Raw genomic sequence first — 20,941 nt, 5'->3', positions numbered from 1 at the left:
TTCAAAATCGTCACAGCTTCATTGATAAACCACCTTGGAAATCAGTGTGGTCACTGTGACTGAACGGACGCAAAGAATGCATATTTGGATGTCTTCAAAATCTTTCTCTGTCTTTCTCTGTGTGTCTCTCTGTGTCTGTGTCTGTCTCTCTGTGTGTCTCTGTCTCTCTTGCTCTCGCTCTCAATTTTGGTCTTCCGCAAGGTTAGCATGTTTTAAAAGAATTATTACTTTAATGCGCAAAGTGAACGAAAATGAGTGAAATGATTGGTAAACATCGTCGCGTTGATAACAACTGTCCGAACTGCATGCACATCGTCTGTAGAGTGTTATCATCGCTACATTAGTTGTTGACTCATACCCGGCGAATACGCCGACGTTTGCTTCGCAGCCTCCACAACTGAATACACTTTGATGTTGAGTCAGTTATTGGGGAAAAGGTACATGTCATTTTTTGAAAATCACTAAGTAGCAATTTCGGAGTCAGCATTCAACTCAATTTCGAGCCATGCATCATAAAAATTGTTATCGACAACTCGTGTCTAACAAGACAAGTGTGTCGTATGTTACTGTAAAAGGTATCCGAGCATGGAAACAATACTCTTCGGTAGCAGGAACTAATAAACCAGTAGATCCGCCCATAAATCAGGAAACGATGTTGTTGCGGCTATTTCAACCACAAATTAATGATTATTATTGACATCAAACATATGGCTGAGATTCCGAAAAAAGAAATAACACGGCGATGGTTTCCTGGCCTGACGGACACGCTACTTTTAGCGCTCTGCAAAATTAAACTGCCTAAACAATCCAGGCTACCAAGATAATGGTTCCGAGAAATTAGACTATGAAATAATTCTTAAAAGAAGGGGAAAATTAACAACACGAAGTCAATCATGTATCATCATCAATTTACATGGTGTATACATGCATTTGTTGCATGTTGAAACAACTAATCTTTCTGAGATCGAAGGTCAATGTCGAGTAAAATAATGACCTGGCAATGGAATTCATGGTAGTCATAAGTCACAATTCATACACACATACACACATACATGCATACATACAAACATCCATCCATCCATCCATCCATCCATCCATCGTACATACATACATACACACACACGCACGCACGCACACACCACACATACACACACACACACACACATACATACACACATACATACATACATACATACATACATACATACATACATACATACATACATACATACATACATACATACATACATACATACATACATACATACATACATACATACATACATACATACATACATACATACATACATACAGACAGACAGACAGACAGACAGACAGACAGACAGGTAGACTGACAAATGTCACTGACTTATTAGATATGCGACTTTGGAATGTATTACATACATATACTAAATGAAGCTAAAATTACTCACTTTTTTTATTCTGTAGCATTTTTCATTCTTTTCTATTACCTTTGTATCATTTCATATCTGCACTCAACGCTTCAGTACATTTCCCAAAAATTGAGTAGCCCCCCACTTTCCTCTCCAAGTTTTGAGCAAAAGCCTTTGAAGCTTTCAATTGTTTGAATGACCCTCTCACATTCCTCCGACCCTCAGCTGTAAATAATAACGGCTCCTTTAAGTGTTAACACAAATATCATATACTGCCAGGACACTCGGCGGCTATCGGACGATTCTATTATATAGCACGGGGCACATAAACTTTAATGGGAGACAACAGAAAAAACTACAAGGAAAGTACTGTATTGCCTGCCGTTCAGCTAAAGGATTATCAATGTCAAATAATTTAAACGTCTTTAATGTTTTTCTGGGTATAATACGGAATTTTAACCAAATTCACGACACTGTACTCATGCGCAAATGTCCTTCACAACAAACAGTATCTCCATTACATCTCTCTAACAGAAACTACACGATCTTGACAGTGTCAATGTGAAGTCCGATACAGTGTGCGAAATTAACGTCTGTCCCAGACCGAGAGATTTCTGGAAGGGCCGAAAATTTTAGCAACATGTCAGTCCTAAAATGATGAAAAGTTCTCCGTCAAGACCTACAACAGCTTTAATGCAGATAACGACTATGAGTCTGCAGGACTGTGCAAATCAGCTGCACTAGGGCCAGCAGCAGTTTTTCCGCCAACCAAGTAATTTTTGGCGCCTACTATCCAGGCGGGCTAGCGTAAATTAAGAGATTAGCAAAGTCAATCAGTATCAAACAACATGGAGAACTACATTCATTGCCGAAAAAGCAAAGGAACGCAAGGACGGTTTCCAAGCCCGACTGACTTACAATTCTTCAATCGAGTTTAAATTTAAAGAATCTATGCCATTCTTTGCTAAAGAAAACGTAGTACTGATAAATTCCGGCTTGATTTAATCTTCAAAAAAGACAAAAGTTATGCATGAAAATGTCAAGCGTCTATGTAAAAAATTCAACTCATGTGGGTTCAGTACATGGACAGTGCAGTGTGAAAAAAAGCCTTGCAACATAGAAAAAAGAGACATTTCAAAGATCAAAATAAAAATACTTTGGCAATGAAATTCGTTATTGTCACAAGTGAAATTCATTCATCGTGCTGTGAGAGATAAAATAACCCGTGTCATGAGAGAACATGTCCGTCGCGTCGCGACGTTAAGTAAGCTTTACTGGCGCATGGCAGCATGGCCAATATGACAAGGGACTCTTCTATTTGGGAAGAGGGGCATATGATTAAAATAACGAAAAGAAGTTTCGTTTCACTTGCAGTTCGGTTGCTTAAATTTTGATTCTACATTATATTATCACGATTTATCGCTGTCTTTCATCAATAAGGTCAGCTTATCAGAGTAATGAGTTTGTAAACCTCACTGAAATTCACCCATTCCTTTCAACAAATAATCTCCTCATCATAGCCTGCCATGCTTTCCATACAATACATTGACGATCGAGGAGTCAACTGTACCATCGGACATCGCTATCGATACCACTTGGACGTGTGTGCATGCGACCATTCATTTGATATATCACTCGATAGTGTAAAAGTGTGTTTAGAATAGTTAACAATAAATTTTCTACCCAGATACGAGTTTTTTTTTTTCATTTCTTGCCGCAATAATTTCATGGGTATCAAGGAACATAGGGTCATTGTGTACACCGAGATATTCACATGGAGGTAGTTTGGAATCACAAAGGTATCACTGTCACAGTAGAGTAGGGAATTCCTTGGAGGGATTCACAAAGGTACCGCATTACAATTGTATCATGTATGCTCAAAGAATGGTCATACACTACGCTGAAAAGAAATTATTGGTATCTTGCCATATTTTTTGGTTCAAAGTTTCGTTAATTTTATAGGCAAAAATCTTCACACCAGAACGCAGTTTCCCCCAACATTTTGCAGTTTGAGAACGGGAAGTAAAACCATGAAGCTCAATGGAAAGATTTAACAAGTCACTGGCGGGCTAGTGGAAACCTAGGCTGGGCTAGTAAATATTTTGGCTAGTAGTTCGGGAACTAGTGACTCAAAAATATTACTAACCCCGATCTGTTTCTGACTATCAATCATGTGATCCAGAATTCAATGACAGGGAGGAACATGAGGGCAGTGATCTTTTTTGAGATATCAGATAATGTAGATGGATGATTCTTGATCATTCACTTTCACTATTTAAATCTATGTAAACGGTGTTCCTTTGGAGTGAATGCTTGTTGACCTAATATTGTATAGGGCTCAGCAGTCCTTGGTGTCGCTAATTTGCATAATTCACACGCATGTCCATTTTGCATAAATGCGATATAATATTAGAATTTTTTTTGTTAACTTCTCTAAACATAATTTTAAACTACCCTGTGATATATCAAGTTGAAGGTATTTGCATGTAGAATATAAAATGGATATTGAAATAGATATTTTGATGTATTTCACTGAAATATTTTCATATCTATGTTGAAAAAGTATTTCCCCCTTTGAATAACAATATTTTAAAACTTTTAACACATACAGCCACATTTTTCAGCCACATCATACGTCATTTGAAAGCTTATTATCTCTAATTGAAGAAATTGACAATGTTGAACTATCAAGTAAGGCCGTAGCCCTTAATTTGAATAATTTACACGGGTAAGCAATTTGCATAGATGCGATGTAAAATTAGAAAATTCATTGTTAACTATTCTAAACATACTTTTACACTATCCAGTGATATATCAAGTGAATGGTATTTGCATGAAGAACACAAATTTGATATAAAAAAATATAAAAAGATATATTAAAAGTGACTTTGCTGAAATATTTTCATATCTCTATTGAAAAAAATATTTTCCCTTTTGAATAACGGTATTTAAAAAAAATAACAAGAGTATCAATGCAACCACAAGCATTATGAAGTGAAAAAATTGCATAGAACATGGGGAACAAACAGCAAAAATGAGTTCTGAAAATGATTACTTTTTTGTTGAATGTGTGTTTTAAAAATATGAACACCTTTTCTTGTTTGCAATGTTATCCGATACCGATTTCTAGCCTTATAGGTCAGAGGCTGTTTCTCCAAACATGCCTCTCATTAGCCATTCATAGCATATGGAAACTTCTTAGTGTTTCTCAAGAATACAAACATTATCTTGTAATGTTGTAACCATGACGACAGGATATTATATATATATATATATATATATATATATATATATATATATATATATATATATATATACATTAATTTTGATTTTAACATATATGGTAAATGATTTGAACACCAACATTATTTCGTAAAGATGTGTTGGGAAAATATCACTAATTACTATTAAGTACAAACATAAAGAAAGATCCACATGCACGACTCAATTGTAGTCGTTGAAAAGTAACTCTGCAGTCGAAACAATGTGTCAGAGTAAGCTGCAATCAAAGTAATGGCATGATTCATGATCCAAATCATTCATGGCGATATAGTGTCATTCATTTCCAGTCAATCTAGTAATTCTAGAAATTAATCATCATCTTCTTTTCACCAGCATTGTCATGAGTAAAAGGGTTGCCACGGTTATCGCTGCCTTGGCAGGAACAAACTTCTGTACAGAGAAGATTAATTTGACAGCAGACACAATTGGTGACATGCAATAAGAGAAGGCAACTCCACACATCTTTCATATCTTGAATTTTGTGTATAATATTGTGTATATTGTAAGTGTATGTTATGTGTGGCTGTTTTATGTAAAGTGTTGATTTGCCATAGCGAGACGTACCCCTAATATAAGTGTCCTGCCCTTTGGGGTGGCAAGACTAATGTGACACTGCGATCCTTTGATGCTACCTTTCGAGAATAGAGTTGTCTTCATCAGTCTCTAAAAAATTCATTTTCGGTTGATGAAACGTGTGCACAGATTGAATGATTGTACGTGTTACCAATCAAATTGATCGACTGAGGTTCAGTTTGTTCAAGTAGGGAACTAGAATGTCTACCGTTCGGCTGTGTATATGTCTGAGATCTGAGATCGGGCTATTGAAGGTTTTGTGAAGTTTGACATAATCGTAACGCTTATATTTCTGTTTCTTATATATGTGATTAGGCTACGCTCAAGAATAACGGTAAGGGGCTGAGGAATTCGTGGTGGATTCGGAAATTTTGGGAGATTGTAGAGGAGCATTGAAAGTTTTTGATCTGCTTATAGGGGAACCTTACAATGTTATGGTTCCCTTTTACTTTTTACAATTCCAAGGTTTCCAAAGTAATTTAATGTAATTTAATAGCATTTAAATGTCACCCGATTGTTCCAAAGTTAGTAATAATTAAACAAGATTTCGAATCGTTTTGTCGCATTTCATTTTTTCTCGAAAATATCTTGTATTTTGTTCTGTCTTGCTGTTGCATTATTGTTCTAATGTATCGTTATGTTTCGCGTTTAACAAGGTTGCATGAACTTGGATATCCGTTAAGCATTCTACATGCAAATACTTTTCATTTGATACATCACTCGATAATTTACAAAGTATGTTCAGAGTAGTCAATAATACATTTCTAATATTATATCGTATTTATGCAAATTTAGTACCCTGTGATTTATGTAAACTAGGGGTACGGCGGTACTTGACAGCTAAATATTGTCTATTTTCTTCAAGTAGATATAATAAGCTTTCAAATTATGTATGATGTGGCTGTAAGATGTAGCTGTATGTGTTAACATTTTTAAAATATTGTTATTCAAAAGGGAAAATGTTTTTTTTCAATATAGATCTGAAAAAATTTCAGTGAAATCAATTAAAATATCTTTTTGGATATCCATTTTGTATTCTACATGCAAATACCTTTCGTTTGATATATACTTTGTAGTTTAAAGGTATGTTTAGAGTAGCTAACAATGAATTTCTTAATTTTATATCACTTATATGCAAATTGGGTACCCATGTGAATTATGTAAATTAGGGGGTTATGGCCCTACTTGGCAGCTCCGAATCGTTGATGTTCTTGAATTAGAGATAATAAGCTTTCAAATGATGCATGATGTGGCTGTATGTAAAGTTTGTACATTAAGTGTCAAAAAAAAGTGAGCTTGCCGCTCGCCTAAGTTTGCAATAAACAGCGCAAAACGACAAAATACTCGGCAAAAGATTTCGCTTTGAAAATGAGTACAATTAATATTATCTTAAAATAGTAAGTCAGAATGATTTAGTAGATAACTACATTGGTAAAGTAACGCACCTGTTGATGTACTGGAAAAAGGAAGCCACCTCGCGATCGAGCAACGAGGAACAAATTGGGATTTGACAGAATTTGCAATGAAACTGAGACCAACTGGATGGAACAACACTTATTGTTGAATTTTACTGTAGGTTAGTATGAGCCAGGCTTCTTTCCAGTTATTGCAGGTTGATAACTACACGCGCAGGAGATCAATTCTTGTTTACTTCTGAGTTTCGTCATATTTCAGGTCCCCCAAAATACACGTGGTCAATGTGGGAAATTTATCAGCTTTCTAGACTGAAAGATTCAGTCGTGTGAGGTCGCGGGGGTCGCTCCGGCGCACTGCCACCTTTACCCTTTTGTAGGATCGTAGTTTACAGTGCGCCAGAGCGCCCGCACACGACTGAATCTATCAGTTTACATCATATCAAATTAACATTGGTATATGCAGGAGAAAACAGAAGTTTTATGTACTCCCTCAACGTCCACATAGTGTATTCTTCACCGGATGTACGCGCTTTATATGTACCGTAGCATTCGACTCTCCCGATACAAAACGATAATCCGCAGCATTATTGCGACACCTTTCGCTAGTCGGTCTGAAACATTCAGTTAAAACTCTTTGAGTGATACATGTTTTACTGACAAAATAATTAATCAAGGAAACTGTGATAAGCATTTCATTTATCCATCAATGAACATAATAAGTGACTCATGAATTTTGCAATTCGTTTGAAAATTAATCACAGACAAAACATGCTCCATTTAAAGAAACAAAACTAAGGTCGTATGCACGTCGAAAATTTCCTCAAGTAAATTTTCAACAATTTTCTTTGAAAGTCAAAATAAAAACTACGGTCACTAAGTGGGCAAACTTTGGTACCCTTGCAATCAATTTTTTTAAATTTATATATTTTTGAAATTCACAGTGGTGGCCATTCCTGTGTTGACTATAGGGAATTGCCCATTGTCACAGAAAACGAGACGGTTTGTAAATCTACGTCAAGAGCTTCAAAATGAGCCTAGTACAGATCAGAAAATTACTGAAAAAATTTGATTCGGAATATCCGTCTCTGTGCAAAGTGTACATGCGGTAGTATAGAAACTAATTATCGGGTACCTAACTATACTTGAAAACGGCTGTATCCAAGCGGTAAATCTAAGGCTAAAAATGACACTTTTGACTTCAAAAAGTAAGGCGGTGAAATTGTTTTACTCCGAGGGCTTTCAAACGCGTCCCCCACAAGTGTCACATCAGAAAATCATTGTAATTTTTTGAGAGTCAGGATAGGTGTCCCCGGGGCGCGTTACGTTGTACCTTCAACTTCTTCCGATTTGGTCATACGACGTAAAAGAAGCTAGGAAAGACATAGTTTGAGGGATTCTAGATTGTAGGGATTGTCAAAAAAACTTGAAGACCGGCCTTTCTCTACTGGATTCTCACTTTTAACTAAGCTTTAAAACGGTTAACCTAAAAATCACCACTTTAATCTATTTCTAGTTATACAAAGAGAGTAGAAGCACGCCTTGCTCCTACCATCTATGGTAACATAAAAATGACTTGTGTTGTATGTTTTCTCGATAAAGATAATTTTATAACTTTGCTTTAGACATGTCTGCTTGAAGCCTTATGTATATCATAAATCCAGTTTTTAAGTCTTGAAAATTCAATACTCAGCCATGAAATGATTAATCAATGTACTACAATTGAGCAACATATTTCAACAATACCAAAGAAAAAGCTAAAATGCATTGACGACAGAAAAATTGCAAACATTGTTTCCTACCATACAACAAAAAGATTTGAAAATGTTATCATGGCTGCTTTTGAGATTGAGTGACGTCCAATGTTTCAAATCCTATCTTAATTTTCACAGCAAGTGCTCTACTTCCTGGCCTAATAATTGAAAATAGGAAAACGCTGTAGATTTTTTCATTTATATTCTTTCATAAGCATATTCGAAGACAAGTCTCCTTGGAAACCTTCGCCAAAGCTTCTATCAAAGCTGGTAGTTATTTTCATATAGGAAAGAGGAAATCTTGCAAGAGAAATTGAAAGGGACTCGGGACTTCTCTGCGCACATTATGAGGTTCGCTGTGACAACAGCTAGATAGCAACTGATACAGCCGTCAAATTAAGTCTTTTTGAAAGAATGCCAAATCAGCATTTTTTCATCTACCTTTAAATTATGGCTCACTTTACCCCGGCCAAGGGTGGGAACCCTGTTATTATCTCTCCAGTTGCAGAATATATGGCAAGGCGCACCTCTATTAATTTGCCAAAGCAAGATATTGATGAAGCCAGTCAGCTTGCAGGTAAGTCAATCCGCAGGACTGTGGTCAAGCATACCAGATGTCATTAAACGATGCTACCGGACCTTTCATTTTCCTCACCATGCAGTTTCAAGTAAGTTATCAAAATATGAAGATTCACTTCCGCTAGCGAGGACAAAATTATACGGAGTTAATAAGTCACGGTTTATTGACAGTATCACTTCTCTGTTTGTTATTGGTATTTATAACATGTCTATTCTTGTATAACTTTATGACTTCTTGAATGGTACTAGGCCGTGCGTGTGTGAAGGCAGGGTCTCCCAAGATACTGAGAAAACTATGAAATCTCGAATGAAAGTTTTGAAAAGGAAATACAAACATGCCATAATTTTGGAGAAGTTTGGATATTCTTCGTAGCAAGCATCCATCATAGACAGCAGGAATATCAGTTATTATCGATTACTATGACCAAATTTAATTGTTTTAGGGGGGGTTCATTTTAAAGGTGTTGGATTAAGAAATATTTCCATCGTCTTAGTTTTCGAAAACTGAAAATTTAACTTTTCCCCATAGAGTCAACAGGGATGGTGGCCAATTTGAATTTCACATTTAGGTAAATGTCATGTTATTCGTTTCTCTAGTACCATACTTCCTTCGGTGACCTCTGATTTGTATTGTTGGTTTGGTTTGGTAAGAGAATGGTTGAAAGTTTCGCTGAGGAAAGTTTCAGGAAAAGGTTTAAATCTTTCACTTTCGAGGCGCACACTACCTTTAATCTGCAACATCATAGTTTGAGCCCGATGACACTGAACTTGTCAGCGCTTAAGTCACATGTATAAAACATGCTAGTGTCGTGCCGCGTAATTTCCAAAGTAATGTGTTACCAACTCCTGGTTTATTTGCTTAAGGTAGAACGTACCTCAGGGACAGACATTCGGACTCTCAAACTTTTACAATTTTCTTCTGATATACCACATGTGGGGGTTCATCTTAAAGCTGTTGGTAAAAGAAAACTTTTCACCGGCTTAGTTTTTCGAAATTCGAAAATTTTTATTGTCTCATTAGAGTTAACACAGGGATGGCGGCCATTTTGAATATCTAATATCGGTAAAACTTGGATAATTTGTTTCTCTAGTACAAAAATTTGCACGGTGACCCCCTATTTTTATTCTTGATTTTGAAAGAGAATGATTGAAAGATCCCTTGAGGAAAGTTAGAGCAAAAGTTTAAGTCTTTCACTTTCGAGGTGCATACTACCTTAAGCAACGGTAAACTCATTGTATCAAAATGCTTTGCACCTTTTATGGATTCTAAAAGAAGCGAGGCAATGAATAATCACAATCATACCCATCCAGAATCAGATAATACTAGGTGAAACTCGCTTAAATATGGTGAGTTATTACAAACACAGACACAAAACAGCACAGAACAGACAGCAAAGTACCGGCACACACAGCAAAGTCAAATCCGCTAAGGAAAGATATATGGACCCCCGGCAAAACGACCAAGAAATGATGTCAGGTGTTTCGAAAATAATAAGCGCTTGCTGTCAAAATGTGGTACCCGCCATATATCAATCTGTAAGTCAAATAGGTAGTGGTCACCAACTAAGGCCCAATGTAACCAATGCCCTCAGCGATCATTCATCGAAGAGGGACATCATACTTATCTACCAGCTCGTAGTGCCAAAAATGCTAGTCTGCTCAAGAGGAAATGCCGAGGTGTTCTCACATAATGTTCTACGTTCTTTGAAAGTACTTCCATCATTAAGTTTCCGGCACCACAACAGTTTGTATGTGAGTACTCAAAGAGAATACCCGTATTAAAGATAGACAGATCAGGAGCCAGTGCAACCAGTATTAGCATCCATTATCGACTTTATTTGATTATTTAAAGATTCAGAATTAAGAATCCGTTAGAAAGATATCTATGCCTAAACAATCTCACTTCAAGAGAACTAAAATGCAGGTTCTACGGTATAAGGAGTTATAGTTGTGTACTTCATAGCTTCATAACAATGATTTCTAACACCATCCTGGTGTCCAGGTGCCGTTGAAGAAGATGTTGGGATTGGCAACGTCGGCGTCGTTGAATGGATAGAAGGGTTCCGGTGCCCTACTGTTATGTCTTCCGCTATCTGGAGCAGTTCTGTAACCTTCTCTGGCATACTGTCTGCCAAGTTGTTGATTTCACGTGGGTCAGCTTAAAGAGAAATATTTTAGGTTGTAAGTTTTTTTTTCAGCGAATGTAACTTAGAGGATATGCTTTCAAACTGGCGAGATATCTCAACAGTAACTCCCGAGTTGCATACACAGCTAAAGACTTCGTAATGTTTTAGATGCATCTCAAATAAAGGTGTATTTCTGTAAATATTTTAGTCATGCCCGACAATTTTATATTCAACGAAAGTGTGCTTTGTATTTTGTATAGTAAGTATTTTGGCTTAGTATGCAAAGGCCAATTAATAACACTTGGTTGCAACCTGGATGACTGAGAAACTATCGGAGATAAAATATTTCATGTCAATGTTCACATATCGGCATATGGATGAATTACTATACAGAGCTCTCACATTATTTAATATGAAACTTATGTACAATGTCACCTTTGTGGCATTGCAGTTCTCTTTGTCTTTATGATACAATGTTTTTGACTGTGGCTATGTTTCAGTTTCTTTACATCCTAAGTCTTCATTCAGCCGTGAATGAAACAAATTAAGTTAGAGTATATGCAATACTCAAATATACCATTACATACAGTATATATGTAAGTCAATTTTCTTCACAGTATGGCTGTAAAGCGGACATTTAGTCACAATTTTTCCACACTTTGAGCCGAATCAGCAGATTTTTTCAAGCTCGTTACAAAACTATTCAGTGGGTTTTACTCATTCAAATTCATATTATTTTAATTTGGAATTAATTTGTAGGCAATAAATGTTTACATCTTACAAATCATACATATCTGACATATGTATTCAAAAAGTGATAGATATGCAAAGGAGTATGACGCATAGTTGCACAGGTCTATTTAGTGTGCAATACGACCAACTATGGCTTTACGAGTCAATTCGTTATATTCGATTTCTTTCAAAGTTGATTGTAGAATATTTTGCACCAGTAACTTAGGTAAACACTTTACGATTAAGCGATAAAAATTTGTATTATTTTTTTATTTAGACAGAGGCATATAACAGAAGAATGCGTTTCTTTTTGCATTTCAGGCTCTCTAGATTTGTACTTCAATTGCTACTGTCCACTCGACAAGAACCGCCACGCACACTTTCTGTACCAGAATCGGGATACCCAAATTTAAACACATCTAAAATTAGATAATTATTTGGAAATTACCAAAAACAAATATAGGAGCATATACATTCTGGATCAGCAATTAGAATTTGATGAAGAAAAGTGGAGAAAACTCATTTTACATGACCCTGTGTTTTATCATTCAGATGATATAAAATGAACACAAAATTGTACAGCTCTTGTAGCAACAGCAAGACAGTTTTGATTTTAAAATGCAAAAACGAAGCTACGTATTGAATAAAATGATTCAAAAGTATTCCACGCAGTGTCATTGAAACTGCAGCGAATGCTATATACCGCTCTGCGGAAGACAAGTTTATCTTTGGTAGTGCTTATTACAGTAACTTTGAAATACAACAGTTGGTTAGGTTTGTCCGAGACGAGACGAAATCAAGATCACAATACCTTCTATGTCGAAAAGCTGTGTTCCAACCTTTGGCGCCACAACGTTCGGCACATCGGGATTCTGTAATTCAGGTGGCGGAAACCATGAATCTGTGGTGTTAAGCATAAGCAACCGTCAAAACAATCCATGGTTATTTTTGATTTTTTTTTTGATTTACAAAAATACGCAGTGGTATACGTCACTGCGGTGTAAAAAAGGGGACGAAAAGTTGACTGTGCTCGATGATCAAATGAATAACATTGACGTTTTCATCAAATGTTAAACATCATACAGTGGTGACTTTCGAGAGTTCAGTATCATTATGATCATAACGTTCATGAAAAATAAAATTATCAGCGTGCTTCTTTCTTACCCGACGGTAAGTTATCAACATTGAAGGTGATATTCCTCACGACGTCATATCTTCCATCAATAATCTTATAACGTCCGACCCTAAAATCGATCAAAATAAGAATAGAACAATAAGAATAAGGGCCATAATTGCAGTGACATAGTGGTAGGTAGCCTACATTCACATATCAGCGTCACATTCAACTCCCCTTCGATTTTCCCAAACAATGCATGTGACCTTCGGTAGAGGCCACTTTTGATCGAATGACAATCAGTTTTCATCAACCCAACAGACTTTCCTCGTATATGGTCACAGTTTCTCCATCAGCTGTCCACCCTAATTTCATGTAAACAGGTCCACAATCGCCATTGATAACAAATTTGAATGGGTTTAGGCCAAACAATTACGGTGAAGGGGTGATTATTTGTACGCTGCAGACCAGTCATGATGACTACTGTATAGGGAAATCCTTATGGTTTTGACTTGTACAACGTTTGTTCATTTTGCATCAGACCGAAAAGAAAGAAGTTTGTAACCAGTAGCCTTGCCCATGCTTGTCGACACCCCTTCACTTTTTGTGTGTGTCCGAAAATTCTCACTGAATAGGAAAAAGTTGCTAAACTTGCACTTCCCATAGTGATACCAAAGGATATAAATGCTATGCCCTTTATCATCCCAACATTAACAGATAACTTATAGGAAACGAAGTTCAACAAACTATTTACATTTGGTGGTCGTCTGACTGTAGCTATACTGATGACCTACCTAATGCTGGTGCAGGGACTAACGGGATGTGTGTCGTAGTGCAACAACGCCGTGGTTCTTGGTGATGACTTGTCCTCCGATATGGTTTCCCAAACATCCATACCATCCATGTTAGGATCTTCGGATGACATTTGAAAGAAACGAAAAACCCGAGTTTTATGCGGCCTGTCTTAGTTTTGAGCAGTGTTATTGTCAGTTTTCATTTATCTTATATTGCTCACTTTGTACACTTCAAGTCTGTCGAAACGAAATCAAGCTAAGCGTCTGACTTCACATTGTATATAGCGGTACATCACTTTCAAATCGAGTCTCGATTAATGGGTTACAATATAATAAGACTGCATGGGATATCGATGTTTCAAATGGGAGACAAGCGGTTGGCAAAGGGGTTATGCAGTGTGATGCAGAAGTAGTCTACCGTTTGAAAAAGTATTGCTGCACACCCCCAAACAATAATGCCCCTTGATATTCCCAATTGATTGCACAGCGACAATCTCCTGACTTAAAAATATTATTTCCTATAACCAGTCCCAAACGTGAGAATCATTTGCGAGCCATGTCTGGATTATACCTTCGGTTTTTTAAGAGAGGGCAATGTCCCCTATACTTACCTGGATCTCCTCCTGCCAAAGATAATAGCGTTGGGTGGAAATCTGTGATGTGGATCAATCTACAGCAAAATCATAAAATAACAGAAGCAAAGTTGGCGAAGTATTTTTTCACGACACGTTTAAAACAGGTCGCTAGAAGTAATCTTCCCGAATACATTCGAAAAATATTTTTGAACTACCTTCAAAGTAAAACATATACATGTACACGTCAAATGTCCACGATTTTAAAGACTCAAAGATAGTATGTCCAGCAACAAAATCAAGAGAAACATGTCAAAATATTACTGTATGGGATATTATATATTCTTATTGGACACTCAGAATTGAAAGACTTCGTGGTGAAGAATAGTATTACGCACAGTAGCTGTATATTTGTTACCATGGTTCCTATAAATGCAAATGATTTCTCTGACAACTAAATTCACAATAAGCTATAACAATCGCTTAAATGTGATTGTGTCCAGGAATAAACAGTCACTGCATCGACAATGAAAGAATGGAAGATATAGAAACAACACTAAAATATTAAAATGTAGACTAAATTTTAAACACTGCTCTGCTCCACGGTTATCAGGTACAAAAAACCTCGAAATTCTCACTCGTTATTTACGTATCCTGTCTTCTTCAGCAACGGACTGTGCACAAAGGCGGTTGACCTCACTCCACCCTCAAACGGACTTCCTCCAGCACCACGCAGTGGCCACTGGGAGCCGAAAAACCATGGACCACCATTCTGCAATATGATCGTCGGTGAAACAGAGGTTTATGAGACTCGGAGATATTAGAGTAGTAATGCAGGTGTGTCATTGTTAGGTCAAAGGCAGTTGAGCAAATGCTGAGATATATTTACTTACATCACTGAGGTACACGATGACTGTATCTTCGTACATGTCGTTATCCTTTAGTGCCTTTGTTATGTTGCCAATCGCCTCATCGAGCATAGAAATCATTCCTAAAATGACAATGGGAAAGTATATCGTGTTACCTAGCGTTTGCGAGTGTGCGTGTTCTAAGCGGTGTATTTACCTGCCTAATTATCCGGCTGTTTGCCAGATTCATCGATTTCTTTGTTTTGATGTCACCCCTCAGGATTACATGTATTTGCGATACAGGCAAAATACCTCTTTGCACACACTGTCAGCAAAATATATGGCTAAGCTCCATTTCTTTGCAAGACAAGCGCATGTTTGGTCCGCATTGGCTTTGCTTTTTAACCTGTTTTGATTTTATTGACAAAGCTTTGATAAGGCAATATGAAGAAAGAAAGACCACCCTATTTGCTAATCACATCACTCAAAACATATCTACAGGACAACATAAGATCAGACTGATGTCTAGTTTGTACTTTGTGACTAAGAACCATACTTACCACGGTATGTTTGGAGACCAGGCACTGGTAGCGGAGCATACATATTCGTGTAGCGGTCCGGTGCCTAAAAGGAACAAGCGGAAAGACTCTTTTTGAAATGTCCCTCTTCATATTACGAACACAGCGAACATATCTCATCATAGTTCTTGCCAAGGGAAGAACCCATAGATTAATGGAACTCACCTGGAATGGGAAGTGGGGCAGTAGGAAACTCATGTACAGGAACATTGGTACGTCTGGATTATGATTTTTTATCAGCTCCACGGCTCGTTTACCAGTGTGTTCCTGTAATATGAGATAGTGTGATGGCGGTAAATCATGCAGGTCAACAATTGTTATTCATTTTGAAAAGAATAGATAACATTGAACGTCATATGTGCTCTTTTAATGTAATGTCTACACGAATCAAACAACGAAGGACAAAACTAAACAACGACAAATGTAAACAGTATAAATCGCAGAAAAAGCTATTACAGGAAGATACATCTATTTTTAGCAAATGATGAAGCGATATCAGGAACTTCTAGACTGAAGAATGCACCTATTCCGTCCTGAACGTGGCACCCTCTATATATCACCCTAAGACGACCAAGCGTTACATGATTGTACACGTGCTTCGCTTATAATTGCAGACTAATAAAAGGTTCATATTCGACACCTTGGACGCACAATGCAATCGTGATCAGTGCTACACGTGGTAAACCATTAAGATCATAAGGACCAGCTACTCTTTCTGTGTTGCTTTTCTTCGAATGAGTTTGCAGAATTGTTCTGTCGTGGTATATGTTTTGTGAAAGTGAATATCTGTTATTACGCCTCTCGCGAGGGCAGCAGTGAACATGTGAAATTTGACGAAAACTTCACCAGCATAACATCGAGATTATTACTGATTATGTATTTACTTACGCTAGCATGGGTTCCTTGGTGGTGGAACATTGTTCCCGTGTTATCCTGGAAATCGAGTCCTGTCTCCCCTGGGTCCTGTCCAAACAACTGTTTCACGGGATCAAAGATCGACACTGGGCCAAGGATACATGAAAGTATGAGTTTTTTGTTTGAGTTCATTCTATTTTGAATTCGGAAAATGACACTATGATGGCCTTTTTCATTTTCAATCCCATTCTACCTTGGCCGTTTAATGCCCCGGCAGTAGTGGAATACAATGTATTTCATCACAACACGAATAACTGAGATTTACCATAGTTCAGTTGGAAAGATCTCCCCTTTGAATTATGCGACAGCAGAAGCAAACTTCTGAAAACGTCAAGTCGATAAGTTTTTAACTCTCTTTGCCTTATTCAGCCACAATTACTACCACCACCATTACTAAAGCTATCATCAATTAAAGAGGGAGTTTCCTACCTGTTTGAGAGTAGTAATCAATCAATGGATTATATATTCCGTAAAACGAGTCAAATCCACGATTTGTCGGTGTAACATCCCAACGACAAAATCCAAGATGCCACCTGTCATAGGAAGGTAGAAGAGAAAGCGTTTTCATTCGAGAACCTGACAATTTGTGAGTGATAACATTGTTTATGATATGCCTTCAAGGAAATGCGTAAGCCATTTCAGAGTACCAGCATAAAACTCAATCGGATTCGAACTCACATGATAACTAATTTGCAGAGCAAATAAGTTAGCCATTAAAATGGCTCAGCTATGTTGTCACCTCAAATTACAGGAAAATATCGTCAGATATAGAAAGCAAAATCATGCTTGATGCTTATCACAGACAAGGAGAAACACTACTGTTTCTCTTTGTCTGTGGTCTTATGTAATTGATCTGTAAGGTTAGGTGTGCGGGATCAGTTAGCTAACGAAGTCTCGAGAGCGCTCGACAGCAATTACGGTGTTCAAAATAATGATTGCTGTCTTCGCTTTGGGTACATTATTCAGTGATAGCTTATCGATATTGTTGCGTGTGAACATGACAGAGTGAATGATGTAAAATGGTATAAGAGAGACTGCTTGTGGTGCTTCAAACTAAACCACTTTCATATTGGTTGAATTAAAACGTACTTACTTCCCCACCATGTAGTTCATATATCCAAGTTCCTTGAGATATTCTGGCAAGAGTTTGTACTCCCTGGACAAATAACTTGGCTGGGCAGGCATAATCATGGCATGCTTCAGCAAGTAAAGAAGATAAATAAATAGATTAATTAATTAATTAATAAACGAATGAGTATGTTTAAATGAACAAATTAATTAATTAATTAATTAATTAATTAATTAATTAATTAATTAATTAATTAATTAATTAATTAATTAATTAATTAATTAATTGAATGACGAAATCAAATAATTTCAACTACAATAATCATCCTGAATTTTCCATTAAACTATCGCCCTCTTCCGACTATGTTTTTTATTTAATCCACTTTATAATGAATTAAGGAGGGAAACAGTATTTGATATTTGTTTAAAAGCATGTCGTTATACTTACGCCTAAGCCGTATCTGAACGGATAGTAACCTGTCATGAATGCCGCTCTTGTACTGCAGAAACAAGATGAAAGTGAACAAAGTTACATTGTTCCTATAGCATTATTAGATGATATCATCGTGTTTAAGCCTCTAAGTAGCCTTGATTGTATCTTTTTTCGGACCAGGGAATTGTGATACTGTTTGTCTTGTGTATACTTACGGCGTACACACTGGTTGCACGTATGTCTGGTTCAAAATAACGCCATTTCTCGCCAGGTCGTTCATATTTGGAGTTTGCATCACACCCACTTGGTCATTCCATTCAACGTCAGCCCAGCCTAGACGAAAATTAATCTTGAATTAATGCTCTACGTAACGCGAGGTTCAATACGTACATGCTAGTACAAAGAGTGCTAGCAGCGCAAGCATAGGTTCTCTTTAGAGACTGTTGCTGTAAAGGGGCTAGTTATTTTACGACGAATTGATTCAAGGAAAGTTGAGACGTATTGTTAACAAATAATTAGATACGATTTTTTGACAAAATAATTATTTAACCTTTCAGAGTTTATAAGCAGTAATACCATTTTCTAATCAGATGAATTTAAAACGTTAACAAGTAACAAGTAATTGTACGTGCATATAAACTGAACATACTATAGAAAATATTCAAAACTAAACTAATTATGGCTTGAGCACTGAATCATTGCAATAACATTTTAGGGCATCGATGACGTTGGAATGTTTGTGTTCATTCAAATATCTTATGACAATATGAAATGTTGTTAGATGATAGAACTTACCAGATCAGAACTTACCAGAATTGTCAGAAAGCAGAAACACAATGTGTGGCTGTTTTTTCTCTGCAAAGGAACATTGAGTTGAAAATGAATCCTCAATGAATAACATAATCAGAAGTATGGTATGCTGAGATAGTTATTCAAAATCGAGCCGAGGTTACGAGTGTTTAATCCACAAAAATTACTAAATAAGCAAGATTTCACAGTACAGACTATGATGTAGGAGACAACTTCCATCACGTCGTTGCCAAACATATACTTCGGCTCTTTGGTTTTGTATATTGTTACATAACGTAAGATTGCGAGTCTTGGGAATATATACAGCAGTTGCTTTATCTAAAAAGATGACTGGCTACTATAACTGTTGGCCAAGACAAGAAGAGGGAGGAGAGTAGCGTATTGCTTACTTTCTGATGAACCGCTTGAAGAGCCACTTGATGAAGAACTACGAGCATGTCTCTCTGTGGGGGAAAAACACGGTTGTTTAACATTATCTGGTGACTCACACAGACAGGGATACATGAAGTGAGTTGTGATCAGAGGCTCTTTTTTCTGTATATTTATTCACAAGTGCGATCACTTTCAGTCTATTATGCGGTGTGACGACCGATTGTCTCTGACTTGAAGAGGGAAGGAAACGATTCAGTAAACTGAGAGGTTTTGTAAATTTCCTTCAATGGAACAATGGATGGCGAAAATCTTACAAAACTATCAGAAGCTATTGAATTCATATCTATCAAATGACCAGAAGCTACATGCGCCTTCTGAAGCTGTTGCCTTTAATCCTGAAGAATCGCACAGCCGTAAACACGACAGTTATTCAAATTCACTAGCGACTTCAGTTGGGTTGTTGTGATATTCCCGCTAAATTTGTTGCACGATCTAGGATAACTGAACGACAAATATCCAGTATGATCTTCCAAGATGATCGTTTGTCTACTTAGCTACATAGTTTATCTCTATTACTACAAGAAAGACCCCGTTTGTCTACAAGACAATAATAGGAAATGCTGATGTCGACTATTTCGATTTGGAGAAGCAGTATATATGCATATGCACGTCGCGATTAAAAGACAAATGTAAAACTCACCCGGGAATCCGCAGACCACACCTAAAAGCACGGCAGCGAAAACTATCGAAAACTTCATCTTTAGATCAGCAAACTGTTTGAAGATAATCACAACGATGTCGTTTTAGTACGTATACATTGAATAGCGTGGCACCGCCGCACGCAACAAATCGGGCAGCTAACAAATGTAAGGAAAATATCGTCCTACCTTCTGATGAGAAGAGAATCGGGGAAAGCTTCACTTTCTCCTCAGAACTTTCGGTGTATCGAGCGGTGCGCGCCTTTTTTATTGATAAAGGGACTCCAACAGAGCTCAGCCTCCCTCTGTTACCAGCGAATCAGAATCGTCCACATTAACCGGAAACGATTTCCTATTAATGATACTTTTTGCTAAAACAATGACGCACATTCTGTACTTTGACATGATTTATTGTTTCGGAATAGCTTCCATCGACAGTCAGATATGAGTTAATTCTCTGTTTTTAAATTTGTTGAAAATCTGGTCAAAGACACAAAAATATGTCTGATATTTAAAAACTCAAAGAAGCCAAGCCGATGGTGCAATAAAGTGAACGAAGTGTTCGTTTTAAAGTTTTATCATACACAGTCTATTCGAAAGTATAATTGTTGGCAACAATTTTCTATACTACCCTGAAATAATTACCATCCAGTCCCTGATAAAAGTAGAAAAATTGTCATCCGTAAGTTACTCGCGACCGGAATCGACGTACAAGGTGGGCTTTTGACTTGATTTTCAGACTCGAGAACTTGAGAGTTCCGCGAAGGAGAGATCGATTAGATTTCCTGAACGACAACGAACCAGATTTCCGGACAACACGATTTTGCACTAGATTTCAGGACAAGATGATTTGCACCGGTTTCAAGGTAAAGAGAGCAAAGTGTCCG

General features: G+C 37.1%; 1 protein-coding gene across 1 annotated transcript; it reads right to left on the bottom strand.

Moving 5' to 3' along the window:
- Window positions 1–10,809: 10,809 nt before the first annotated feature.
- LOC139131306 (arylsulfatase B-like) lies at window positions 10,810–20,311 on the bottom strand. The gene is made up of 18 exons (XM_070697314.1): window positions 20,244–20,311; window positions 20,057–20,129; window positions 19,374–19,427; window positions 18,985–19,029; window positions 18,390–18,507; window positions 18,190–18,241; window positions 17,767–17,870; window positions 17,103–17,206; window positions 16,647–16,759; window positions 15,924–16,025; window positions 15,741–15,804; window positions 15,226–15,323; window positions 14,971–15,104; window positions 14,372–14,430; window positions 13,761–13,878; window positions 13,017–13,096; window positions 12,664–12,753; window positions 10,810–11,152 (listed from the first exon to the last, which is right to left on the bottom strand). The coding sequence occupies exons 2-18, from the start codon at window positions 20,112–20,114 to the stop codon at window positions 10,908–10,910; spliced, it is 1,638 nt and encodes a 545-aa protein (XP_070553415.1). The 5' UTR covers window positions 20,115–20,129; window positions 20,244–20,311; the 3' UTR covers window positions 10,810–10,907.
- Between the last annotated feature and the right edge of the window lie 630 nt (window positions 20,312–20,941).

Source organism: Ptychodera flava, chromosome 4, assembly GCF_041260155.1.
Source record: "Ptychodera flava strain L36383 chromosome 4, AS_Pfla_20210202, whole genome shotgun sequence".
Taxonomy (NCBI): domain Eukaryota; kingdom Metazoa; phylum Hemichordata; class Enteropneusta; family Ptychoderidae; genus Ptychodera; species Ptychodera flava.
This window is presented reverse-complemented; position numbering and strand designations above follow the sequence as displayed.

Excerpts from the sequence above, each read along its gene's own strand:
- LOC139131306 (XM_070697314.1), bottom strand. The coding sequence starts at position 20,114 with ATGAAGTTTTCGATAGTTTTCGCTGCCGTGCTTTTAGGTGTGGTCTGC. Across the intron at positions 17,207-17,766 it reads ATGAACTACATGGTGGGGAA|GTGGCATCTTGGATTTTGTC; the intron begins GTAAGTACGTTT and ends TTCCTATGACAG. Across the intron at positions 15,324-15,740 it reads TGGTCTCCAAACATACCGTG|GAATGATTTCTATGCTCGAT; the intron begins GTAAGTATGGTT and ends TTGTCATTTTAG.